Below are 27,221 nucleotides of genomic sequence, written 5' to 3' on the forward strand. Positions count from 1 at the left end.
TGACGGAGAGATTTTCTTGCTGCTGGGTTTTGAAGGCTCCCTGCTGGGAGCCAACATCAAAAAGGGCCCCTGAGGGTGGGCAGTGCCGACCCACTTTACAGACTGTCAGCAAGGGTTGGAGCTGCCCTGTGGAGCCTAAAAGAACAAGTGGTGCTCCAGAACCCTGAAGACCATTTTTTTTTTCCTTAAAGGGGCAGGTCCTGGAGAAGTGAGCCTGGGATCTGGGTGTGGGTCACAGTGCCCCTGGCTTCCCCTAAATGTTGTTGCCGCCCTTGGGCAGGTACATTCCTGCTGTTTTCTTCTGCTCCGCCGAGCTGAACTGCGCTCCTCGCTCACTTCCTTGCTCGGCGAGCTGGCTGCCCCCACCCCCTCTTGGCTAGCATGGCCTGTGTTTGTTATTGTAGTCCTGGCGCGGGGCCAGGCCTGGCTGGGAGCCAGCCTTGTGGGTACAGTGTGTACAGTGAGTGCTGAGCCAAGTTTGTCATCATACACGATTAATTTTTTTTTTTCTAATCTGGTAGGGGTGGGGTGAAGGAGGAGGCAAGACAGGAGTTTCTTGATGCTTGAGAACAGGCCATGCTGAATCTGCCGAGATGTTCTTTAGGAAAGGATGAGACGATCTCGCTTGTTTCTTCTTCTGGGCTCAGCCCCCTTTCTCACGTTGTCTTCCTGTCCTCTGCATTTCCCTGTCTAAGGAAATCAGCCCGTACGAGGCCGACGATGTGAGGTTTTATTTTAAGTGACTAGAATACTAAATTTACACTCCTAAATCAGTTTTCATTGTGTTGAAATTGACAATTTGTTTAATTAGAAGTTTGCCCTGTAGGAGGCCCTTCTTGGAGACAATTCTTTCTTTCTTTTCATCTCTCTCTCTGTTTTTTTTTCCTTTTCTTCCCCTTTTTTAAGATCCTAAATGGTAGTAGTGAATGTTCAGTTTAATTGAAGTTTTTATTTCAATTTGAATGCGTTAACTAATCAAGTGTTTATGAGATACACCTGATGATAACAATAAGTTTAAATTATCAAACAATAACCTAGCTCATTAACTAATGAGATTGATCTGGCCACGCCCTGCATTCTCTGAGGTAGGTTTGGGAAAAGAAGATCAGGTGGGAAGAGTGACCACCTGGGATGCTTTGCAAAGCTACTCCTTCTAGAACGAGAACACGGGGGTGCAGGATTGTGGAGTGAGCAGGGCAGGAATCCGAGCCCCTCCACGTCCTAGGATCACTCTGACGTCTCCCTCCCCACCCATTGCAGCCCCTTCCCTTGTTGGGGATTGGTCCCCAAGCATCTACCACCTGCTGTCTCCTTGCCACTCCTCATTCTCACTTAAGTGGTGATTCCTTGCTCTGGGATGTGCATGCAGAACCCACAGACCCAGGCGGTGACTCGGGTTGGTTCTGGGATTTGCTGGTGTAAGGTTTCCCATTAGGTAGGATTTCCCACAGCTTGGCTCCAGTCCTGGTGGATTAGAAGTGAGCATGCCCAGAATGGCTTGCCCCTGTTTTTGACTTGATTGCATGCTATTTAGAGGTCCCCATGTTTCTGTGGCCTGCCCCTATTCTGGGAGTGTCATTCCTTTTTGCAGCCAGTGGACATTCACTAAGCGCTGAGTGTGCCTCAGGTTCTGTGGACTTAGCACTGAAGAGAGCTTATGGCATCCCTGCCCTCAAGGAGCTTATGTCCAGTAGGAGAGAGACTTGATTATAAAGTCACGGTCAAAGACATCAGTGTGCACAGAGCACCAGGAAAGAATTCCAGAAGGAACTCACAGGGGGAGGGTGTCTCTTCTAGAGGGTGGTAGAACTTAAAATGCCTGCCAAGAATGGAATTTTGAAAGGAACTGGTAGGGGAGAGGCCCAGGCCACCATGGTGACATGCATTGTAGCTGGGGTGTGCAGGCTAGGTGGGGTTGGGGGAGAGAGGGCAGGCTTTGGAAGGGAGGGACAAGGCAGGACTGTGGGCCTCGGTAGCAAGATGCTCTGCGTTTACCTGCAGCAGCAGAGAGCCACTGAAGGCCTGAATGAGGGAGTGACACTTGGGTTTGTTTTTTTTCCTGGAAAGGTTGGACTGTGGGTTTTTTGATGTACACTAGCCTGGAGTATAGGATTTCTCAGGCCCCCTTGGAGAAGCGGCGGGCCTGACGATCTTGGGGCGTGGTTGGAGGGTAGATTGGCCCATGCCTCTAGCCCTGGTTAGGGGTGGCCTTTCTTTGGGAATCCAGTCCTGCCAGGGGTCGGTCCCCTGTACTCAACCCTCCTGCCTTTCTCCGGGTGCTGTGAGCCATGCCTGTTGAGAAATCTCCCCTGATACCAGTCTCTTCCCCATGTCAGAGCCCCCAGTAAGGAATATGGTCTTTGGCCGATGGATTTTCTGATTCCAGTGGCAGCATGGGGTGGGCAGGGCATATCATCGGGGGCCTGGGTCATCCGTCTGGCAGGAAAAGGACTGGAGGGGTTGGAGCCGGAAACTAGATTGGTCTCTCGTGCTTTCCCCTGTCCTGATCCAGTGGAAGGGAAAGAAATTACGAGATGGCAAAGATCTATGGATTGTACTTGTTACTTTTTTTTTTTTCGGTTTTGGAACACTTAGCTTTGGGGTTCAGGGTCTTTCTTCCCAAAGACAGAGAACGTGGGGGAAGCCTGGTAGCTGGACAGTTCCCTGAGGTGGCGAGGCATGGTCCCCATGCTGAGGATGGGAGAGGCATCTTAGGGTTTCAGGGTGGCCTCTCAGGACCTGCTGCTTGCTTCTGGCACCTCTGAGCACAAGACTGGGGGTGATCTAGGCATATCTGACCCGTGGTCAGTTCGTCCCCTCTCTGCCTGCTCTCCAGTGAATGTCCCAGTCCGTTCTTCAGGTTCACTCTCTGCCACTGGGCCAAACCAGGAGATGACCCAGAAGAAACTTCCTCAGGTCCCTTACCTCCCTCAACACGCCTGCAGAGGCGGACACCGGAGAGGTCTGGGGGCAGAGCACAGAGAGGGTCAGCCGGGGGCGGCTCGGGGGCCCACTGCCTTCCCTTCAGTCTGTGTGGGTGATGGGGTGTGGATAGAGGGGAAGAGGAGAAAAGCAGCCACTTTCCCCAGCTTGCTCTTGAACACTCTGCTCTCTCTCCCCCTCTCCCTGCTCTGAATTTGGCCTGCTTCCCGAACTTTTTCCCAGAGTGGTGTCGTCACCGGCCTGCCGGCAGGTCTGGATGTTCTGCCAGCATTCCAGAGAGTTTATGATCGCTTGCAGATGTGCCTCCAAGAACACACTGTACCCAAAGCAGAAATTAATGCAGGCTTGACTGCTGTCCAAGCCCATCCACGGGAGAGAGGAAAAAGAAAACAAAAACTGTTTAATGCTGTTTATAAATTATACACTGGCTGATGAAAAATACATTTCTTCCCCCCTCTGCCCCCTTCCTCACCAACCCCCGCCCCTGGCCCTTCTTGCGTTCTGCCTCAGGAGCCTAAACGGAGACCAGAAGAATATGGTTTTGCTTTTTAGCTCCTGTTTTGGCTGGGATCCGAAACCCTGCTGCTGATTCACAGCCAGAGTATTTTTCCCCTTTACCTGATGAAACATACTGATTTTTCCAGTCCAGATGGGGTGCTTTTGGTTTTGTTGTCTGGGTTGGTTTTTGTTTTTTGTTTTTGTTTTGTTTTTTTCTTTTTTCCGGCTAGGGGTTGTGTTTACAGCAAGTGACAGGTCCTGTGATAGCACAGGGTGTGATGCCCAGGGGCAGGTAAAGCCCCACATCTGTCCACCTCAGTGCTGCTGGGTGTGCATGCCTGGGCTCCCCAGCCCTGAAGACGGCACGTCAGGCCAGCCCCACAGAGGAAGTTCGCAAAGTTCATTGCAGGTCATTGTATTAAACAGTGTTGTACCACGTCTCTCCCACCCCTGCACCTCCAGCCCCTGTGTGAAGAGGGGTTCACATATCCCTCCCCCCAAATACACATGTCTCTCTCTCCATATGGTGCCTTAGCAGGGGTTGGGGAAGCTCGTTGCATCTAGCCCTCTGGATTCCAGCCTCTCCCCCTCTGCTCAAGTCCCCCATCCCAATTTATTCTATAAATTCGCTTCCACATTATGTCTATCCATTTACATGGCTTTTGTGTTTTTTAATACTGCTAATGTTTATCATTTGCCCAACAGGCTCGACAGATTTTGCTTCCTGTAGAGCACTGAGCTTTAGAGCCCCCTCGTTGCTAAGTAGCAGTCTCCCTGTACTGTAATGGGCTGATTTTGTATTCCGTTCAGCGCTGTATCTTATTTTTGTATGCAAGACAAAGTGTTTTGATGGAGGACGATTGCAGCAGTGTCTGGAGGCTGTTTGGAGTTTTATGGGCTGTACAGTACACTGTGTGCTCTCCGAACAGAACACAGGCTGTTGAATTTTGGATTGGATTTGTCATTTTTCCCCCCTCAGAGAGGAGCCTGTCAGATAGAACATTACTTTAAGGGTGGAGGAAAGAAAGTGGAAATTATGTAATAACCTTTTTTTCTCTCTCTCTCTCCCTCTCTCTCTCTCTCTCTCTCTCTGTGTTTCTCTCTGTCTCTGATTTTTTTGCCCCCAGAATAGGGTGGTTTCCCCCACACAGGCCCTCCCACCACCCTGTGATCTTGTAGCCGGGCTGGGCGATGATATTCCCCTGGGGAAGTGAATGCCCCTAGAGAGGTGGATGTGGGGGCTCCCTGTCTGTCTCGTTTATGCTCCTCCTCTCTCCTTTTCCTTTACCTGCTTCTTCCATCCTTCCTGAGTTCTAAGCTGTTTTGTTAGCCCTTACTTTGGTCTGAGGATGACTAGATGCTGGGGTTGTAGGTAGGAGAGGAAGTTGGCATGGGGCAATGCTGCTTTCCTATTTCTAGGGCCCTCTCACCTGCCTTTTGCTTCCCAGATGTGCCCCCCCATCGAGCTTTGTGGGCAGTTGGCCACTGCTCTCCTCTATGGCCCTCACCCCACCTCACCTCCAGCCTCTGTGCTTGGGCCCTCCAGCCTCTGTGCTTGGGCCCGCTTTGTGGGCCTGCGTTCCCACTGAGCTCCTTCTGGCGGTCCTTCTCAGTGCCCTCTTCTGGGCTCTCTGTGGTGGCCGGGGGCCGCGTTTCAGTGTGACTCTCTTCTCTCCTTCCATTCCCCCCAGTGTTCTCTCACTCCATCTCTTTGTCTCTGTCCTCACGTCTGTGTTGGCCTCAGCCCTGTCCTGATGCTTCTCTGTATTTTCTGTGTTCCTTCTTAGGTCTTCATCTGTCTTTGTGTCCATCCGTCTTGGTTGGTCTTTCTCGCTCCTCAAAACTTCTTAGCTTGGAAGTTGGGTGGGGTTGGGGTGGGGAACAAAACTTGCCACCGGCCAAGAAGGCCTGGGGAGGACTCCTGAGCAAGTGCCCAGAGAGTGCTCTCAGAACCTGGAACCTTGTGTGGCCTTCCCTGGCCTCTCAGGGAGCAGCGGGGGCCTTCTCTGGCTTCTCTTCTGCTCTTCCTGGGTCCCTGGATGTTTTCTCAGGTTGAGCTGAGCATGGGCCAGCGGGTGAGCAGGGTTTGCTTTTGTGAGGCCCACATTGGACATTGCTACTGAGAAGCACATCTTGCTGGCACCCATTCTCGGAGATCTGGCCCAGGCACGTGGGTGCAGTGCCCGCTGGGCACCGTGTCATTTGTGCACCCTCACGCACCGGTGACCTGGTGGGGTGCCTGGCCCACAGAGGGCTTCCGGTAAGTGTTTGTGGAGAAAGTGGACACCCTGTTGCTGACGTGCTCGTGTTTCTGGGGCAGATCTCGGTTTGTTGGGGCCCGGCACTTACACAATTTTGGGAGCCATCTCTCAGGAGATGATGATGGATTTTAAGGGTTAGAACCCTTCCCGGGGAGTAGGCTGGTGCAAGGGTGGGGCCTGTGGCTTCAGCTTGATTTTATCTTCGTATATGCACTGCCGAAGCAAGCGTTCAGCGTCGCTCACTTCAGGGAACAGGCGTCTTCAGTCGGCCGTGAGGAGCGGCTGGTTGAGGGCCCCACAGTTGGAGCAGTGGAGTAGGGAGAGTCAAAACTAAGGCCAGGAGGGTGACATCTGCTCCGTTGTGGGGGCCCCCAGAACATGGCAGCTGTGGTCACAGGCCTCACGTTTGCATTCCACGAGGGTCAGGATAAATCCTCCTGCCTTTGGTAAATAAATGGTCTCTGGTCACAGTGGACCTGGATTTCATGTTCTGTGGATTCCCCGTTCTCTTCTCCAGGAGGCTGGGTGGTAGGGTCAGAGAGTAAGTCCCACTCACTCAGCGCTGCCAGGGAGATCAAAGCCCACGGGAGCATCCCGGCCTCCGAACCAGCCTTCAGGGACTGTCTGTGAAATGACAGGACAAGCACCCTTTTCCTAGTGCCTCCATCTGCTTGGGTCTGTGGCCTTGGTTCTCCCACTTCCCTGGGCAGTAGAGTTGTGTCTGCCTGGGGCAGAGCACTGGTTCTCTTACGGAGCACACACACGTGCGTGTGTCTAGGACGGAACCACGAGGGTGAGGGGTCCTGGAGGTGATGGGAAGTATACATAAGGCTCTGGGAGTCCCTTCTTTGGAGCTTCCAGACTCACCAGTTGGTTAGGGTCAGTGGAGAAAGTAGGATGGGACAATTCTTTGGGAAGGGCTCTATTTACTCCTTGCAGGGTGCCAAAAAGCTGCAGTTAAGCTCCCAGAAACTAGGGCCATTTGTGTGTGTGTGTGCGCGTGCGTATGTGAGAAAAAAAGAGATCGAGAAGAAGCGTTTACATGAAATACTCAAAATTGTTCCTTTGCTGTAATGGCCCCACACAGACCATTACCTTGCAGATTTAAAAACTAAATGAGCTCATCATATCTAGTGACTTCCACCGACATTCATGCTTGATTGCAAAGCCTGCGTTACCTCTGCATTTGAACTTCATTGTTGGTTATGAGTTCTTGAATGTTGGTGGTGTGATTCCCCCTCTCGGGTTCGGCTCTGAGCATGTCGGTTCTGTGGGACGGATGGGCATGTTTCTCAACAGGACCCCACCAAAGAACCTTTTCATTTTAAAAATAGCCCTGTGCCCTCTAGGGCCGAGTCTGGAGTTTCTGAGGAATCCAGTGGGCCGATGCGGGGGCATGGGTTGACTTTGGAGGGGGCTGACGTTTTGCATTTTTTAATTTAATAATTAGAGTTTCATGTGAATGATTCTGTGTGCCGTGCAGTACTCTGCATTTTCAAAACTGTCTCTTCCACTTTGGGTAAAGGAAGGGAGGAAAGAAGTACCAGCAGCAGCATTCTGTGGGCAGAGGAAGAAAACAAGAGAATGGGGCAGAGAACGGGCTAAATTTAAAATTGTAATTGGCTGACTTCCACTGGCTTGCGGGTGTTTTAATGACTCATAATAACTTCATTTAAAACCAGCTGAGCAGAAAATAGATTGGAGAGGAGCCTCGGGCCATTATGGATTTGTTTTTTTTGACAAGCTCGGTTTTGAGCAGCCAGGAAGGCTCTCAGAGAGGGCTTGGCTGTGTTCTCTCTCTCTCTCTCCCTCTCTGAGGGCTGGTGGTCTGCCCGGGATAGATTGTATAGAAACCAGGGCTGCTTTTTTTTTTTCACCCCCCCTTTTTAAACTGATTAAAAATAGATGCCTTGAGGTATTATTTTAGCATCAGTAGGATTTTTTTTTTTTTTTACTTTTGATGTGGTAAATGGAACATAAATAAAATTGTTTTTGAAATTACTGAATTAATTAGGTAGTAAAGCAACTACAATGCATAAATTTCTTCGCTGGTTGCCCTGATCCATATTTGGGGGGCGTTCCCCTTTTTCTCTGTCCCCTCCTCCTCTCCCCCTGCAGCCCCACCTTCCTCCCCATGTGGACCCTCCCTTTGAATGGCAAGGTTCTTTTATCATCCTGGCAATAGCTAAATGATTTTTTTTTTTTAAAGATCTGTAGGATTTTGACAGGGTTCATTCTGTCCAGCTACCCAGTCAGCTTGAGGAAGCACGAGTTTTGGGAATTGCCAGAAAAGGCTCTAACCTGCCTCTAGTCCTTTCAAATAGATCCTGCCTGTTTCCCGTGCTAGGAACGGTGCCAGTGTCGAGTGCTCCTTTTTCTCTTGTCTTTTCAAAGTCAGCCGGCTCAGCCATAGGATGTGTCTGTCTGGGCAGGACAAGAGGCCACCCCCCATCTCATTGCTCAGAGCCATTTATCTACCCCCTCTTATGGCACCTGTCACCTTCTTTGTGTCATAGCTATTTTTTTGCTTGTCCTTTTTTTGCCTGCTAGACTCTGAGCTTCTTCAGAACCCGTGACTTATTTCCACGTCCCCCTCACTACCTAGCAGAGCAACCTGCATGGTGGTTATAACTCAGTCATTGTTTGAATAAACTAACGGGCGAGTGGGTGAGTGTGCGGATAGGTGTCTGGTAGGGAATAGCTCTGAAGCTCCCTCCTTCTTCCTTCCAGGCCTGGGACTCAGCAGTCTGGATGACAAGACCAGGAATGGAGGCAAAACCTTATTGGTAGGCTGCTCTGTTGCTTCCCGAGGGTTAAATACATCGCAGACTCTCAGTTAAGTTCTGTTGAATAAGTGAATGGCTCAGGATGGACGGTGGGGACAAGAGAGGGAGCGAAAGGTACTTTACTGAAGGCCTGCTGCGTTTTGGGCACAGCGCTTGGCACTCTGTATGTCTGAGCTCAGCTATCCTGCATTGACTTTGGAGTGTGAATACTGATTCCATTTTGCAGGGGTGGACACGAAGGCTTCAAGAGCTGAAGTCACTTGTGTAAGGTCAGACAGCCAGGAAGTGGTAGAGCTGGGTTTGGAGCCAGGGCTGTCTGCCCCCTCCCCCCACACTCTTGCTTTTCTAGCATACCACGCTGCTGCACCTGTTCCAATGCTCACTTCTCTGTGGGGGTACCCAGTGTCTCAGAGCCTGGGATGCTGAGACGGGGAGAGCCAGTAAGGCCCTGTCCCTAGGGATCCTGGGGCTGGGGCGGTGTGGCCCAGTCATTGGCTACTGCTCAGGACCTTGTACCTGGGCCACCAGGAGCAGGTGGGTGGCTTGTTAGCCCCTCCCTGCTCTGCCGGACTCATGTGTTGAGCTGCACTGCCATGGTGACCATTACTCCTCCTCATTGCCTTTACGGGGCTGGGGATTGGGTGGTTCTGGGAGTGTTTGGCCCTCCTAACCAGGCAAGAGCTTGATCTTGTCACTTTCCCAACACCATCCCATACAGAGAAGAGGGGCAGGCCTGGAGAGCTTGCCTGGGGTGCCTCCTGCACAGCAAGAGCTGGGTGCTCTGCTCCTGGGGGGAGGCCCTCTGGGATGCTGAGTCAGGAGTGAAAGGGTCAGCTCACCGGTGCTGCATCCCAGAAATGTGGGAGTTCTGATGACTTAGGTTGTCACTAGCTCCTCAGAGTATCATTGTCTCCGAGTGGGACATGTCAGGAAGATAGTGGCCTCCCTGACCTTTTGGATTCTGTCTAGCGAAACTGTGGACCACTTGGCATGAAGCTTGTTATATCTGTTCCTCAACAACCTTATCTTCCCCAGGCCCGCACTGTGGATGCTGTAGTCTTCTCTGGGGGCAGAAACGTCAACCAAATGGGAACCAGACGCCGAAAGCTGGGCGGTAGAGAAACCCCTCTAACTGTTCTGGGTCACTACATGTGGCTTTCTTTTGGGGGGGGGATCATTCATGAATAGATTCATCACTTAGCAATTATCCACTGAGGGCCAGTGGCAGGCAAACCATGGCAGAACAGAGAGGCAGCTGCCAGGGTCCCTACCAGCCAGGGGCTGTGGGTCTGGCTGAGAAGATGACACGAGCCGTCAGCAAGGCTGGGTGTGCTCACGGTCCCTATAAAGGGGAAAGATAAGTGACAACAGTGTACAGGAGGGAGAAACTCCCAGGGACCAGGTTGATGAGCAACGGCTTCAGGAGGGAGGGTTGTGGGATTTTGTTTTCCTGCTGGAATGTCCAGATGGCGCTTCATGGTGGGCAAGGGGTCTGCTTTTCTAGACAAGATGAAGCAAGAGCTTCTATGAGTTAGAGCCAACCAGGCAGGTGCCTCTTCCTTCTCCTCTTCCTCCTCCTCCTCTGTCCACAGCAGTCTTGAGGAGGGCTAGAGCCCAGTGTCTTGTACTGGAGAATCCTCAGAGTTCTGAGGATGTTATGACTGTCCTTGACCTGCGGTTGAGAAACTTTGCGTTAAAAACTAGAAGCTAGGGCTTCAGGTGGTCCCACCGTATTGACCTGTCCGCAGAACAAACACTAGTACGCAAGTGAGGTTCAGACTGGACACAGATCCAGAGGAGTGTGTATTCCTCACGTTAGAGTAGAGGAACCCCAAATAGGCTGAGTGCCCAGGGCTCCCCAAAGCCCAGGTTGAGGACACATAGCCTAAAGGGCTGTGCTTTGGAAAGGATGAGGTCAGAGGCCCTGGAGGGAAGTGGAGACGCACGGAGGACCAGCACCCCGGCCTACTGTAAGCCTTTCTTGAAGGAGGCCCCAGCTGCCCCCGCAGGTGGGAAGCCAGTGGGAGACGGGAAGGTGGGTGGTCTATACGGCAGTGCTCCTTTAGGTGGGCCCTCTCCAGGATTCACCCTGACAAAGAGGTCTCTTCAAGACTTTCCCCCGTAGTTAATATGTTCCCTCCTCCTTCCCCACAACCACCCCATTTTGGGAATTCTTTCACTTGCCAGGAAAAGGGGGGGGAAGTAAGTTCTAAACTTTCCATTAGGTAGTTGGGATAAGAAGTCTTCCGGGGTAGTTGGATTAGGCCCCGGCAGTTCCCTCACTGACTGTTACGGGCTAATGGGGCACTGGGAGCTCATTGGCAGCTGCAATGAGCATTTTGTTGGAGCAATTATGCAAGGCCGCAGTCATTTTCAGTAATGAGGTAACTCCAGGTAAGGAGAGAACTCCCTGAAATTTTGATTTGCTGGAGTCTTCCTCAGTTGCCTCCATTCACGTGGGCTGAGGACAGATAGAGGCCCAGCGACCGGATCTTTTGGGAGGTTGGTATCCATCACGGATTTCTGTCTGACAGGCCCAGATCTCTGGGACCTCTGTTGGGGCCTGATGGGAACAACCCAGTACATCTGGGATGGCCCTGCTGGGTCAATTTTGCGCTGGTTGAGATTTGGGGGGCCCAGAGTCAGATGCTCTGGAATAGAAGATGGTGAGGGACAGGTGCAGGCTTCGGAAGCCTGGGGACAGCTGACCAGGGAGTAAGGAGAGTCACGTCTGGTGTCTTTATCAGTGACCGATGTGCTGAGAGCAAGACCTGACCACAAGCAAGAAGGCCCCAATCATACCTTCTTTCTCTCTCTCGGGGTCTATGTGTCGTGGGTGGGTAGGGTGTGGGCCTGCATAAATGGGACCAGTGTAACTCCTGGGGGGGGGGTGTCTTTCTTATCCCAGAGGATTCTTTTTTTATTTTTTTTGAGCGCACGGGTGTGTGTGGGATTGGGGGTTGGGGAGGGGCAGAGGGAGAGAGAGAATCTTAAGCAGGCTCCATGCCCGATGTGGAGCTGGACGCGGGGTTTGATCTCATGACCCCAAGATCATGACCTGAGCTGAAATCAAGAGTCAGATGCTTAACTGACTGCACCCCCAAGGAGCCTCCCCACCCCCCGCAGAGGATTCTTTATGGTAGAACTTTCTTACACATGTTGCCCTCCCAGCACCTCTCACCCTCAGCCAGACCCTTCATCAGGAGGTAGGAGCCTAAACGTGCCATCCACAAGGCTTCTGGGCTAAGTGGGCTGGGAGGGGGCCTCTCAGTGCCCTTTGATAGGGGTGCTGAGGCCTGGCCAAGCTGAACGTGTCCTCTGGGTGGCCCTCCCGAGTCTCTGGCCTGCTGCTCATCAGCATTGAACCGTGCCCCTCAGAGGACAGCATGTAAGTGTGCTTCTAGATCTGGCCCCTGGCCCCCGGGGGTAGGGGTGGGGGGCCGCCAGAGTCACTGTCACTGGAGCACGCCATCTTTCTGACGCTGTGGCCCTGTGTGGATTTCTTCCCTCACTTTTCAGCCCCAAACAGCCCAGGCAGGATTGCCTCACACACACACACACACACACACACACACACACACACACACACACACGGCCCTTCTGTTCTCCGTCTCCCACTTTAGTTTGGAGACTCTGCCTTGTCTCTGGCCTGGACCACCTCCTTCCTCCATCGCACAGCTATAAAAGCTGGTCGCAGGCAGAGGCTGGCTGCATCAAAGCAGGAATGTGGTGTTTGGTTAAATTGTAAAATTAGCTAGGGAAGTTAATGAGGCATCCCGCCTCTGCCTTCCGAAGAGCAAGAAGTTTATACAGGGGCTCTGAGCACCTTGCCTACGAAGGGGAGGAAGGGAGGAACGGAGAGGGGAGGGTCTGGCTGGGAAGGCAGAGGAGCCTCTCCCAGGCAAGCTTGCAGGCCTGGGACCCAGCTGGAAGGGACCCGAGAGGTCATCCAGCCCCTCAAAGCTGCTTGGGACAGACTCCGTCAGTCACGTTGAGTCCATGGAGCTCCTTACCCCGTGTCTACACACATCCCAAGATGGCATGCGACTGGCTGGTGATTAGCCATTCTAGCATCAAATTCCTTTTTTTGTTGTTGTTGTGTGCAAGGCTGCAGAGACAAGGACTAAACCCTTTGTCTTAGAAGGTGCCCACAGCAGAGTGGAGAAGAGCAGGGACAGGAACCATGGCGGCTAGCATTGGACTGAGGGCTGACAGGTGCCAGGTTATCATTGCCAGACACTGCATGATCTCACTCGATCCCCACAAGCCCCCACTGAGGCTGGTGCTGTCACGATTCCAGTGGATACGGAGGAAACTGACTTGACTTGCCCAGATCGCCCCGCAAGTAAGAGGCAGCGTTGGGGTGTAAACCCAGGCTTGCCTGCCCCTGACACCACTGGTCTTCGCCTCTGAGACCAAGGCATTTTCATCCCTTTTCCAGGCTGCTCTCGTCCCCCCGCCCAGCCCCTAGTTCACAAGGCACAGATTGCATGCTCGTGAATGTCACCCCAAAGCTTTGGAAGTCACGGTCTCAAAGGTGCGTGCGAAAGGGCTGCCAACAGTCTATTTTCTGCACACACCAAATTCTCAGGTCCTCTAATTACACCAAACAAACCTTCCTTGTTTTCAAGCAGCAATTCGATGTCATTTTAGTTGTCACATTCGCTTTAATAACGCCTAACACGGGGACAGTTATCTTCCCCAGCTCTTTGCACGAGGTCAGCCAGAAGAGGCAAGTTGCATTTTGTTGTTTTGGGTGGGGGGTGGTTCATGCTAAGAAGGGACATTAGAGTGTGACAAGCCGTATTTCTGTTTTGAAAAGTGTGGAGTCTCAAGGCTTCTGAATTTTGAGCCTGAAAATGTCAGTGCTGGAGTTGTAATGTAACACCTCAATTATGGTGCAGGGGGTAAGAAGGAAAGACTCCGAAACCTGCAAGGTTCTTTAGATCCACAGCCTGGGCCTCAATTAAGGTCTCAGAAACACCAAAGGCAAGCCAATGAGTGTCAGTTTTAACCAGTTTGAACATTTCACTACTTCCTAACATCAGAAGCACCCGGGCTGGAGAGCCTGCTGCTTGTCCTCAATAAAGTGATTAAGCTGAATGGGTGTTGGGGGGTATTATGAGGCTGAGATGGGCTAAAAATAGAAATGCTCTGTTTTCTGAAAGCCACAGCAGGCCTGGAGAGACTGGCAGCCGCGACGTGCCACCAAGGGGCCCGCGGAAGGGGGAGGGAGGGTGGCAGTCCCCTGGGCTCGGTCTGAGATGGGGCGGTGGGTGTTGTGACGGGCGAGCCAGGTGACGGGCCTCTTTCCCAGCTGTCATCGGGAAGAGAAGAACAGTAGAAGCTGTGGACTGGTTGCTCCTGCCTTGGTGTTTGCCCAGGGTGTGTGTGTGTGTGTGTGTGTGTGTGTGTGTGTGTGTGTATGAATTTACAGCAACTGACAACTCTGCAGTCTAGGGATGGACCCCTTAGCCTAAGGTTTACATATGTAGCCACAAACGAATTGGATTTGCGTGCTGTTCTTGGGGGAAGGGGTCCAGTTTGGGCAGTGAATAAAGGGCAGGTTATAAGGGGCACAGGCGGGGGGGGGGTGGCAAAGGGAAGAGACCCTTGCAGCCAAGAATGAGCATCTGTTTTAGCGAGGCTGCCCAGGAAGGGGGAGTAAAGAGACTTTTTGGTTACGTGAAGGTCAACCAAAGAAACCTTATCTATTTCAGCCTCTGAAAGAATGAGTTTGCTGTCGTCCATCAATGTGAGAGTCCATTTTTCAACTTTGAAGACAATTGATTGTTTTTTTTTTAAGATTTTATTTTGAGAGAGAGCACATGCAAGCCAGGGGGAGGGACAGAGGGAAAGGGAGAGAGAGAGAGAGAGAATCTTCAGCAGACTCCCCGCTGAGTGCGAGCCCGACACGGGGCTTGATCTCACAACCCTGAGATCAGGACCCGAACCGAAAACAAGAGTCGGAGGCTTAATTGACTGAGCCACCCAGATGCCCCAACAACGGAGTGTTCTCTATGATAGAATATCTTGCTTGCTTTGAAATCAAAAGGAGAATGCTGAGGAGGGAAGTTAGTCATGGAGGGATATTTCTTTCTTTTTTTTTTTTTTTAAGATTTTATTTGAGAGAGAGGGTGAGCGAGCACGAGCAGGGGGAGAGGCAGAGGGAGAAAGAAAGGGAGAAGTAGATTCTCTGCTGAGCAGGGAGCCCAGAGTGGGGCTCGATCCCAGGCCCCTGGTATCATGACCTGAGCCAAAGGCAGAGGCTTCACCGACTGAGCCACCCAGGCACCCCCATGGATTGGTATTCCTAATTGGGGTTTTATTGTAAGTCAGCTCTGAGGATCGGCCTTACCTCTTCTGTAAAGCCCTGCACATTTTCATGTCCTTGACCTCGTTCCTCTCCTACCATCATCAGGTGGCACTGAGGAGCTATTTTACAGATGGAAAAAAGGCAGCCGAGTAAATCAGGATTCTAGAATATACCAATGTGTTCAACAGGGCCAGATCTAGACCCTGGTGCTCCTGGCTCCCAGTCCAGACTCTGGTGGACAGTGCTGCCACACCTCGGCCCCAGGAAGTGGGAGTTGCTTTTAATAGAGAAAATGCTCAGAGACAAGCGTTTGCCTGGAGGAGGACGGCCTCAGAGCTTGTGGGAAAGACCCTTCAGCTCCAGAGTGTGGAGGGTGACAGAAGACTTGAGCGCACTGCCTTTCGGACCTTTTTCTGTCTCCCTGACTAGGAACGTTTTATTCTTTAACTTTTGATCGCATCAAAGGCCTCCGTTAGGTGGGCTTTCCATGCTGCCACCCGGATTTTGTTTCTTTGATGCGTACTAGCTATGAGACCTTGGCTAAGTGAACCAGGTTTTTCAAACTTGCGTTTTCACATCTTCATGATGGGGATTATGTCAGAATTGAGGGGAGAGTTGAATGGCACGATAAGCCATTAGTACAGGGCTTATTTCATAATATTCAATAAATGTTTGCTATTTGTACTCTTGTTATCGTATTAGTGCTACAGTAGAGCCCTACTGCTCCACCTTGGGGGCAGTCCTTGCAGGACCCCTGGGACCCTGGGCGGGAAGAGTTAGGGTGCCGTTGCCCAGAGCCAGCTCCATTGCAAGGCGCCTTCATATGCCTTGCCTCATTTAAACCTCCCAACACCCCCAGGCCCTGCTGCTGAGTGAGTGGTGCCCCCTGGAGTTGTGCACTTGTGGGGTGGGAGAGAGGTGTCAGTGGCTCCTTGGCAGGTGAGGACACTGCGGCTCCCAGAGGTTAGAGGCAGGACCAGAACGTGGGGAGGGCTGGGGAGGGCTGCTGTGCCCTGCCTTCCCTCTGAAAATAACTCAAGTGAGAATTTAATTGGAGGGAGTGTCAAGGAATGTTGGGGGACTGGGGTGGTGGCAGACCTCGGTTCGAAATTCTGTGGGCAGGCAGGGCTTTGATCTTGGCCATTGCCCTTGGAGTGCCTGGTTTTGCTTTTCGCCATTGTCCAGACGGTACTCATGAATCTTACACCTTGGGGAGGTGTGTGGGGGAGGGGACCCCTAGGCCAGATTTCCGGGGAAAGGCCTGTGATAGAAGACTCTGAAGGTGTTTCAGCAGAAAGGAGCAGGGTAACTGAGGTTGAGAGTAGGAGGCCAGAGGCTCGGGTAACAGAGCTTTGAAGCTGCTAGATGCCAGTAGAAACCCTTCTTTCCATTCTGAATCTCTCACCTGAGAATGAGAATGCCCAAGTCAGGTCCAGGGGAGAAGACAGTTATTGGTATCCGAAGGTTGAGGGGCTATCCCATAAAAATCATGGCAGAAATCCCTAATGACCTTTTTACCTAGTCTTTTACAAAAGCCAAGACCGAAGCATTATCTTTCTTAAACAAAAAGCTGTGAGCACCTGAGAGCGTCAGTGTTCCCTGGAACCCCAGGGTCAGCCTTCCCCTTGGCCTCATTGGCTCAGCCCCGCTCTGTCTGGCTAATGATTCTCCCAGTGTCTGGACTGTCTGTTCCACGTTGCCTGCCTGATAGACCAAGGTATTTCCTTGAGAAGGAATCCCCTGGCCGAACCAGAGAACCCAGCCCCATCTCAGGTTAGCCAGCTTCTTCCCATTGCCAAGGGCTGTAAGCACAGGAGCTCCTTTTTATAGCCACGGAGAGCGGTCTTTGCCATGTGCCTCCAGCTGCTTCTCACACAGCACCAGTCCATCTTTTCTTCACCTTGAGACGTGTCCCAATTTAAAACTTGTCATTTACAGATGGAGATATGAAGTGGCTCACCCAAGGCTACAGAGCGCAGGCAGGGCCAGTCAGGACTCAGTCCATTTCTCTCTATGGTGTTTCAGGAGAGCTCTCCTTGAGCCCCCTCCACCTGCTTCCCCCCACGGTGCCCTTCTCTCATCCCAAACAGCTGAGTACCTTGTGCACTAGAGCCCCGGGGAATGCCAGGTCTCCTCTCTCTAGGGCATTCGTTGCAGGTGGGCCTTCTCCCGGGAACTGTGGGGCTGGAATCTTATGGGCTGTAGTTCCAGAAGGCTCAGGCCAGGGCCTGGCCTCCTGAAACTCAACCACGTGGTGAAGCAAAGTTACTCCATAATCACAATAGCTATCCGTGCACCTGCTCTGTGCCCAGTATTTCTTACAGGGTTAAGATGGGAGGGTTAACAACCCCATTTTAAGGAGGGAAGTGAGGCTATAAAGTTGGCCTCAGGACCATATCGCCAGTGAGGAGAACTTCAGTGCCGGGTCTGGCCACCAGCTCTGCAGGGCCTTCACCTCGAGATGTCTGAGTTGGCCCAGTGTGTCCGGAAGGATGTCTGGTCCATCAGAGCCGGGGCTGACATTCGCCTAACAAGAGAGGGGTTTGTGTCATTGCGTTGATTACCCCCATACCTTGGTTAGTCAGTCATGGAAGTTGCCTGGGGAAGAAATGGGCTAAAGGCAGCGCTAAGGTGAACCCCCAAATCAATACTCTTACTTAGGCTTTGGGAAGATTTGCACACTGTTGTTTTGCTGTGACAGATTTATTATCCTACTTGTATTTCATTTATAATAATTCACCTTAAATAGGTTTGCACTCATTTTAGTAGGAGGTTGATAGTGCTGTCAAAACTTGGCCATGAGTGTTGAGGGTCGACTGGAGAGGTGCCATTTCTTTGACCTTGTGCCAGGGAAGAGTTATCGGGGGCTCTGTCTTTATTTGTACATTGCTTGTTTGTTTTGGTTTGGTTTTTTTAGCGGGGAGGGGCAGAGGGAGAAGAAGAAAGAGAATCTTCAGTAGGCTCCATGCCCAGCGTGGAGCCCAACACGGGGCTCAATCTCACGACCCTGAGATCATGACCTGAGCTGAAATCAAGAGTCAGACGCTTAACGGACTGAGCCACCCAGGCGCCCTGTAGGTTGTTGGCTTGTAGAGGGGTTTCTTGAAGGTGCACAATCGTTAGTGTCCTCTGCCTCTTTTTATCTTCCTCTCCCCAGAGAACATCTGCTGAAGACTTTTCAGAATAGGCAGCTTTTCTCCTTTCATTCTCTGTGTTTTGGCTGGGGTGGTAAGAATATTGCAAACGTTATGATGTGTTTGCTGAATGCCTTTGATGTCTTCATGGGCCCCAGACGTCACCAGTGGGGGAGAGTAGTGGAAACAGTCCTGATGTTAATGACAAGCAGCATTCCTCGAGCAGATCCTATGTGCCAGGCTTGGTGTTGCAGACTTTACGTCGACTATTTAAATGGATCCTCACTCGGCCCTGGGAGGTGGCTGCTCTGTGCCCCAATTGTACAGGTGTAGAAATAGGCCCGGACAGGAGAATTAGCTTGCCCAGGGTGGGAGCTAGAAATGATAGACCCGGGACTTGAACCTGGTCTGTGTGAGCCCAGAGCAGGGGTTCTGAACTTCCCTAGTGCACAGCTGTATACTGAGCGCGTGGGTTTGCACTCAGGGGCTGTGTGTCTGAGCCTGTTGGGTTCCTGCTGGTGCTGAATGTGGTGACCAAGGGAGCTCTCCAAGGCTCTCTAAGAATTGAGTTGCAGGGATAAAGGGACAAGGAGGACCTGTTTTCCGTGTGGGGCTTGACATCAAGACCACAGGGTCCCAGTGACAGCCAAGGGCACCAGGGCACCTTGGGGCATCCCGACAGCGTGAGGTTTATTGGGTAGGTTAAGAAGTGCTCTCTCAGACCAGAGACGCCTCAGGATTTCCTTCTGACCTGTTCCACGGTCTCATCTTCTGTGGAGCGGACACTGAGCCACGTGTGAGAGGTCCAGCCACTTAGCAGGTCATCGATGGGAAATTGACGTCTAGAGGTCTGAAAACCTGCCACTCGTGGCTCCTGGTTAGTCCCGTCTCTGTTGGCACCGCTTGGAGACGGTCCTGGTGGCTTCCTCAGTCCTACCTCGGATTGGGGCTTGCACTGTTACTTCATTCACCCCCCACCCCCCTCCCCTGTCCTGTCGTGGGAGCCCTGCCCCCACTTCCTTGTTGGCTAGAGCTCTCATCGAACCCTATCCTGAGCCAGTCTCCTGTTCAGCCCACTTCTGCCCACTGCTTCCCCTCTTCCCCCAGTGAGTGTCCCTTACAGAGATTCTAGTGCCGGATCAGTTGTTGTTGTGTTGCTGCAAGAGAAAGAGCAAGCTAGAGAGAGAGGGGGCGAGAGAGCAAGCGAGCTCGCCTTGCAGAGCCTCTCGGGGAGTACACATCTCCTTGAGTGAAAGAACACGCAGTCCTAGCCTTTGGAGCTGGCAGCCGGTGTCCTGCTCTCTGTCTGATAAGAGGTACTGTAAATAAAACTGTACACCATGGCCCGTTGTAAAATGCCCCGTGTCTGTACTCATTGTTCTGACGGCTTATGCTTTTTTTGGGTCGGCTGTTTTGGTACACTCTGTACTTCCTTATGTAAGCAGGCATGCATATCTCATCAGAACATTCAAGATGTTTATTTTAAAATCTCAAGGAATTAAAAGAAAAAGCACATACTACTCCACATTAGATGCTGGCAAATGTGAAGTGTTTTTTCAGCCCCCCCCCCGCCCGCCTTCTTATTAGCATGGGGGTAGGAGAGGGAGGGATTTTGCTTTTTTTTTTCTTCTTCTTTCATTGGCTTCTGCCTTATTTACTTCAGAGAGACACCAGCCCACTTCTGATTGTGTTCAGCGTCTTCTACTCCCCTTCCTAGATGCTGGGGACCCCCCACCCTGTTTCTGGTGGGGAGGGCAAGTAGGGAGGAAGGCAGCACCCTTTGCCGAGGGGAGGCGCCAAGGGGGGTTGTGGGGGGGGGAGGACAGCTGCGGGGAGCCTGATGAGCTTCTGCTGGATTTCGCCTCTGTTGTTGGAAGGCTGGGTGGTTAGAGAAAGCTTTATGGTTTTAAAAGGGCTTTCCTGGCCCGTGTCTCCTTTGATTCCTGAGTTGAGGTGATCCTTAGCACTGAGCGAAAGGGCCCCCTGCACGTGGAGGCCTTAGACCATCTCTAGCCTCCTTGAGGACTGTGGTGGCTGCCTCCTTTCTTTCCATCCCACCTTAACCTGTGTCAAGCCCTCCTCCTTCCTAGGGCCCCTGTCTGACCTTCCGGAGGCATCCAGAAGTCAGGGAGATGTAGGAGAGAGTAGGAGTCTGGGAGATTCAGAGGGTCAGGCACTCCTGCTCCTCCAGGGTAGCTCATGAGGCACCCTCGAGCCTCCCCTGCAGGATCCCCAGGGGACTGGCAGGGCAAGGACGTCTGTCTGTCCCTTTACTGTTGAACCTCAGATAAACTCTGTGCCTGGGCTGGGAGTGGGGGTCACTCAGCAGATTACTGCCAGCCCATCCAGGGTCCACTGTGGCTGCTGGACGCCTCTTGGACAGGAGGCTCCTGAGTGTACTGAGGGAGGGTTTGCTTTCTTCTTGCGGGGGGTGTGAGCCCTGGGCAGCTGGGAGGGTAGCAGAGGGTGATCGTGCTGCAGGGGAAGCCCACAGCCCCATTTCCAACCTTTCCTCTCTCTGCCTGAGTGCCAGCCGAAACCACGTCCTTGAGTGTTCAAAAGGGCCAGTAGAGAACCCAGAGTCTGTAGAATAAGGACTCTGCCACCCCCTAGGGGACAGCCTGGCAGTGCCCTGAATGGCCACTGCCCTCTTCCCAGGCCAGTTGTGGTCCTGGAAGCTGCCAGAGGGCTTCTTTGTTTATTGACCCAGTAGCGAGCGCAGCTGCTGGGCAGGCAGGGAGCAGGCAGGGAGCAGGCCACTGGGAAAGGGCAGGGACAGGCCAGAGGCCAGCCCTGCCTGCTCGCACAGAGCTTACAGTCTGCTGAAGACAGAGGATAGCCAGGCAGTGCAGGACGCTGGCCTGTGGCTCCTGGGGCTCATCCGGGGGGGATTTCCGAGCCGGCCTGGTGAATAGCTGCCAATACTGACATGTTGGTCCTTTGACAGATTTTCCTGCTCCCCTCAACAAGACAATCACTCACCTTTAAATGAGAGGCATGAGGGGTGTGTGCGTGCGTGTGTGTGTGTGTATGAGAGAGATTATAGTGAAATATGTCTTTATAAATGTGAGACTCACTTTACACGAGATTAATGACCTCCAAATAACTGTACATTGAACTTCAGTAAAATCAATCATACTTGGCACAGAGAAGTTCTTTAAAGGAATCATGACCCCGAGCCTGACTGGTGATGGTAGCTACTCCTTACTAGGTGTGTCTGTCTGCCGCCCCCCACCCCCAGAAGGCCAAGCCCTTTACCCACCTTGTCACATCCTCTGAGGGACTTACTTTTGTTCCCATTTTGCAGAGGAGGTGACAGACCCACTGAGATCAGGCACCTTGCTGGGGTCAGGGTCACAGCTCATGACTAGCCTGGCTGGGATTCGAACTCTGATCCATCGGACCTGAGTCCTGGGCTCTAAAGCACGCTCTCCTGCCTCCTGAGGTTTAAATAACATCAGTGAACTCTTGTATCTGCAGAGTGCTTGGTGACTGGCGAGGAGTTTGTGTTCATTAAGGTCCATCTTCCCCTTCGATCTTCACCACGGCAGATCCCATTTCCCAGCTCTGGAAGAAGGGTCATTGTGGTGTCCACAGCCGTGAGTGGCCGGGCAGGCCCAGGACCCGGTGCTCCCCGCTCTAGATGGTGCTGTTCGCTCAGATCTGTAATCACAGGGGAGGATGGCAAGGGTCCAGCCCGCTCCATCTTCCAGCTGTTCTCCCTTTGGCTGTGAATTTCTGTCCCTGCCGTCCATCCCCTACTTGACCCCATCTCTCCCACTGTCCTCACTGGCTCCATTCCAGCCCACTGGCCTCCTTTGTCTGGAATGGGTTTCCTTGGACTGGGGGGTGTTACCTCTTCCTTCAGCTTCCCCACTCAGATGGCAGCTTATCACAGAGCTCTTCTGTGCCAACCCCCTAAAGATAGCAGCCCCTGGCCTTCTCTGTCCCTCTTCACTTAATTTATTTCTCTTTTCATCACTTGCCTCTACCTGGTTTATATTCACTGGGTTTTTAAAGATGTGCCTTCCCTTCTAGAAGGTAAGCTCTCTGAGGGCAGGGATTTTGTCCCTCCTGTTCATTTACTGTAATCCACCTTTGGGCATACTCTTGATGGACATCCAAAAGATATCCCTGTGTGTAGGAAAGCTATGGCAAGGCATGGCCATCCCTGAGCTGTGCCCTGGTGTTCTCCCCACTCCCAAGATGAGCCTCAGGAAATTTTGTGGGGGGGTAAATGCTGATCTATCCCCATGCACCCATTGTGCTCAACTGGCATGACCTCCTCCCTCCCTCCATCACTGCCTTGCATTGATGCTTTATAAGTGTATTAGTGCCTGAATGATGTCACTCTAATGCATTTTGGGAATAGCCATGTGGTTTACACACACTTGAATTGCTTTGAATGCAAACCTGACATCATAGCGAAGGCAGCAGCGAACAACATATGCACAGTAAACAGGCAGAGACTGTCTTATTGATTAACAGATGAGGCCTCTATTATTGATCAAAGCTTGGCGAGGAAATTTATCACTTTTAATTTCAGGGCTGCCAAATATTTCTGCCTCTGAGCCAGCCATTACAGAGACAATTTAAAGGCACATGCCTCCTTGGGAAGAGGGGGTTTCTGCCTCTCTTTGCTGGGCTCCTGGGCCCTGGAACTGCCTGTCTTTGCTGTTGGGCTCACCCTGGGGCGTTGGGGGGGCTGGGGTCTTGGTGGGGGTGGGGGAGTCCCAGGGCTTCGGGAATGGAGCCTGAGGTGGGAGCCAACGTCTGTGGTCTCTGCAAGTGATGAGAATTCTGACCCGTCTGGGTGGGTCAGGCAGTGCACGGAGGCCAGGGCACTTTCACAGCCTCAGCTCAGTGTCGTGACTTCAGCAAGGCAGGTGGGGAGAGGGGAGGACACTGAGGGCAGCCAGATGTGGTCAGGCTCGGGCCAAGCCAGCAACCTTGACGAGCTCGCACGTGCTGAGCTGTTTTTATCTCCATCTGAACTTGTCCAATGGCACGCATCCGGCCCTTCGTTTCCTACCTGCCCTCCTTCCTTTCTTTCTGCTCTTGGTCCTTAAAACAGGTGCCGCTGTCGCCGTGTGGACGGCTGTTTTCTAAGAACCCTCCGCACCACTTCCCTTTGAGGCGGAGGCACAGACACGCTTCACCTGGCTGCCGGGCTCCTGCAGGAGGCGGAGCCCCCAGGGCTCTCCGGGCCCTGCTGCAGCCTTGGGCCACCCCAGCTGCTTTCTTCTTTAGGGAACCCTGAGAATTGTGAGAACCAAAGAAAGAAATGCAGCGCAAGTCAGATCCCTTACAGATCCACAGGAAATCATTGCTGGCTAATGATTTGGGACTGGGGAGGATTTCTCAGGGCAAGAAGGCTGTGACTTCATCCACCCGCCTCGTCCGTGCTGCTCTTTGAGGTACTTGCTGCACTTCCAGAGTAAGTGGATGAAAAGGGGTCCTGGCTGCCACCTGAGCGGACACACGTTGTGACTGTCTTGCCGTCAAGTTCCTTCAAAAGCTCTTTCTTGAAGCCATATAAGGAACGTACAGGTCCTTGGTCCAAGGACACCCGGCAGCCTGAAGGGACACCTGGAGGTGATCGTGACCTCCCCGTCTCCAGGCAAAATTCCACTCCAGCCACCTAATACAACTGGCAATATTTATATTTAAAGTTCTTAAGGAAAAGTGACTCCATATATTCCCTAGGGCACCTTTTCATTCATTTATTCGGCCAGTCAACTAATATTTACTGAGTACCTAGTAGAGGGTAGATGTGGCTCATCAATTGGAATATAGACAAGGTCAGTGTTCTCCTAGGACCTGACATTCTGTATGTACTCCGGGATCCTTTTACCTTCACTGGCAAGAAGTATTGCTGTTTAACTTAAGCCCATACTACAAATTGTATTCTGAATTCTGTTCCTTATAGTTTGTGCTCTTACTCTAAGGAAGAAGTTCTTAAAACTTTTTGAAAAAGTCTTGGAACCATTTCTCCAGCTAGAATTTTACACAGAACTTTGATGTATCAAAGGGGCATATTGGAATTTTATTTTCTTGAGTTGCGGAAAGGAAGCCCATACCTCACCTTCTTATCCCTGAAGCATCTTTGTAGATGGAGCGCTGGGGAAGCCAAAATACACAGAGATTAAGAGCAAAGGCTCTGAAGTCAGGCTGCCTGGGTTTGAACGCGCTTCTGTTATGCACTGTGTGACACTGGGCAAGCTGCTGAACCTCTCTAAGGTTGGGGTTTCTTGTCTGCTATGGGGGGGTAATAGCAGTTTGTATTTTTAAAGGTTGACGGGATCAAAGGCAACAATACGTCTTAAACACTTCGCATCGTGCCTGGTATCTGGTACAGCCTCAGGAAATCTGAGATGGTTGGAAAGCAGCACTAGGTTTCTACTATAATTATGTGTAAGAAGTTCTGCCTCAGGGTGCCTGGGTGCTCAGGGTCCTGGGATCGAGCCCTGCGTCAGGCCCCCTGCTCAGTGGGGAGCCTGCTTCTCCCTCTCCCTCTGCCGCTCTCCCCCTCACTTGTTCTCTCTCTTGCTCTGTCAAATAAATGAATAAAATCTTAAAAAGATGTTCTGCCTCTTATAAGACTCCAATACAACATAAAGCACAGCGTTGAAAGGAATGATGTGCAGGGTGTCCTGGGATGGGCAGAGTGGAGCCGGCATGTTTGATATGCACACACTCCTCCGGTCTTGAGGATGGAAAGGGGCAGAGAATTGGGACCTGGCTGTGCTCACGTGCATAGACTCAGGGAGGGTCCCGTGGTTCCACCCAGGGAAGGTGAAGACAGCTACCTGGGGAGCTAGGTGGCTAAGGGGTCAGGCCTCGCAGCCACATAGAGGAATTTAGAATCAGTGCAGCTTGTGAGCCGTGCAAGTGCTTGAGCAAGAAGTAGGAAGGAAGCAAGTGGCCTTCAAGACACCTGCATGTGTTGGTGAATCAGGCCAGCTGGTGGGTGTGGTGACCATGATGAGTCCAGCAGTGTTCTGGGCACCATCCAGCAAGGGCCCGGATGGGGCAGGGAGAGTCGGCATGCAGTGCAAAAGATGCATCCAGAAGACGTTTCAAATGAAAACGACCAAGGCTTGAGACAGGTGCCCCCTGAATGAAATCATGTATTACAGCCTTGAAGACTGTTAGCAAATAGTGAAAAGTCCTGTTTGTCTTGACTCTGTGGCGTTGTCGCTTTGAGCCTTGTAAATAATGGTTCTGAAAAAGTTTATCAGTTTGAATCGCACTGAATTGATTTTGTTGATTGCACAAATATGTACAGTAATCGGTTCCCACTGGGTGTTGGGCTGATGCAGCTGTGCATGCGACGACATGCTCCCCTCCTCGGAGAGCTTCCAGTGTGGCAGGAGGCAGGGATGGGTCGCCAGGCATTTAGAAGAGCACATGGTGAGCCTCTGATCTGGAACATACAGGGTGCTGTGGGAGCACAGGGAAGGGCTGTGTCCTCCAGACACAGGGACAGAGGTATGGACACTGGTGCATAGAATGCTATACTGGGGCCGGAAGTGAGGGGCTAGATGTCAGACACGGGAGGAGCAGAAGGCCTCTCAGTGGGGAAGAGCCTGGCTCCTTCAGGGACCCCGCCCGGCTGAGTGGGTCTGGAGACCAGGCAGCAACAGTTGAGGAGTGAGAGATGAAGCAGGAAAGATAAGCATGTCCAGAAGTACCTTGTGAGTCTTGGTGAGAAGTTTGGATTTTATCCTGAAGGCGCAGGGAAGTCATTCAGGGATTTTGAGCAGTTGGGTGCGGTGGGGGAGGGGGTAGTTGGGGCAGACAGTCTAGTTTTGGACGCACTGAGTTAGGGGCTGTCCAAGTAGAGGTATCTCAGCAATTCCTGCTTTCCCATAAGGTACAGTCTAAGCAACAGGGCATGTTTGCCCTCGTTGAACCCTTTACTCCCCTCTGTGCCTCAGCTGGAGCCAGCCCCCCAGAATCTTGCTGCTTCTTAGGGCATCTCATCGGGACCCCGTCTCTGCTCATGTTGGTTATTCTGATTTTGTTTCCCCTTCTCTCTGGGAGACCCCTGGATGGTGGCATCTAGAGTTCAGTTGGGTGGGTGGTCATGTCCTGGAGGAGGGGCTGGGCTGGGCTGGCTGCTGGGACCAGTGACTGTCCCTGACTCGGGGTCATCACAGGTATCCAGCCCCATCCCCTAGCATCCACCTACACGATTTCGGCCCAGGACGCCTTCCCCACAAACGAAATATCACTCTCACGGTGACTGCCTCCCCTTTCTTTTCAGCGGGTGCCAAAGCCTTTGTTTGTGACCAGTGTGGAGCCCAGTTTTCGAAGGAGGATGCCCTGGAGACACACAGGCAGACCCATACTGGTGAGTTGACTGATCTCCACTCTCCAGGTCCTCCAGCATGGCGGCGCATGGAGATGGGTAGCTTGGCGGCACCCTCTTCCAGCAAACCTGCCAGCTAGTCATGTCCTGGGGAGCTTGTGCCACGTTCAGCTACTCTCATGTGTGGGGCTGGCTGGCAGGAACGTCCACGTGTGACCTTGCCCCATAGGGGCAGCTGCCCTGGATGAGGTCTCACAGGTCACCAGGGTCCCATCGTAACGAGCCTCCTAGCATGCTCTTGTTGAGGTCTTAGAAGGTCCGCGATGTTATCTAGCATCCCCTTCCCTTGGTGAACGGTCAGGAAACCTCTCGCACTCCATCTGAATACTTCTGAAACCCTCAGTGGCCACAGCGGGCTAGTCTTCCCGCTGTGAGTCAAGTCATGGGGTCAAAGAAAGCAGTGTCTACATAAGGATGCGTGTGAACCGTTCAGCTGACGATGAAGTCACCTATTTGGTGTTAGAGCCCTGGTTGCTCGGCCTCAGTGCCGTCACCAGTCATCTGTGTCACTGCGGCAGCCTTTCAGTAACTCTGTAAGGTGGGAGGCACCTTCTGTGTCGTAGCTGAGGACCCTGCAGGGAGGGACAGTGACTTGCCCAAGTGAATACTGGAGCCAGGATCACGGCAGCTGGGATGGCCTGGGTCTCAGCCTGGCTCTGCCCTTCCTGCCCGCTAGACCAGGGATCTGTCCTTGAAACTCTCTCACTTGGGGTCACCTCGTCTGCTAGAAAAGCGGAGTCATAATTGTACCTGCCTCCATAGTGCCGTGTTGTCACGGCGATGGAATAAGTTAGTTTATTTGAAGTGCTCTGCAGAGTGTTTGGCTCATAGTAAGCATTTCATCCATAGGAGTAGATGTATTTAAAATATTGATTGACTTCCCACAATGTGCCCCGCACGCTTGTTGCA

At 52.2% G+C, this 27,221-nt stretch overlaps 1 protein-coding gene across 1 annotated transcript in view; it reads left to right on the top strand.

Annotated features, from left to right (window-relative positions):
- Positions 1-27,221, top strand: part of ZBTB16 (zinc finger and BTB domain containing 16) — a 176,538-nt gene that overhangs the window by 95,179 nt on the left and 54,138 nt on the right. The window contains exon 4 of the mRNA XM_034665624.1: positions 26,208-26,294. Within this exon, the coding sequence (XP_034521515.1) occupies positions 26,208-26,294 (87 nt within the window). The remainder of the gene's footprint in view (positions 1-26,207; positions 26,295-27,221) is intronic.

The sequence above is a fragment of the Ailuropoda melanoleuca genome, chromosome 8 (genome assembly GCF_002007445.2).
Source record: "Ailuropoda melanoleuca isolate Jingjing chromosome 8, ASM200744v2, whole genome shotgun sequence".
Taxonomy (NCBI): Eukaryota; Metazoa; Chordata; class Mammalia; order Carnivora; family Ursidae; genus Ailuropoda; species Ailuropoda melanoleuca.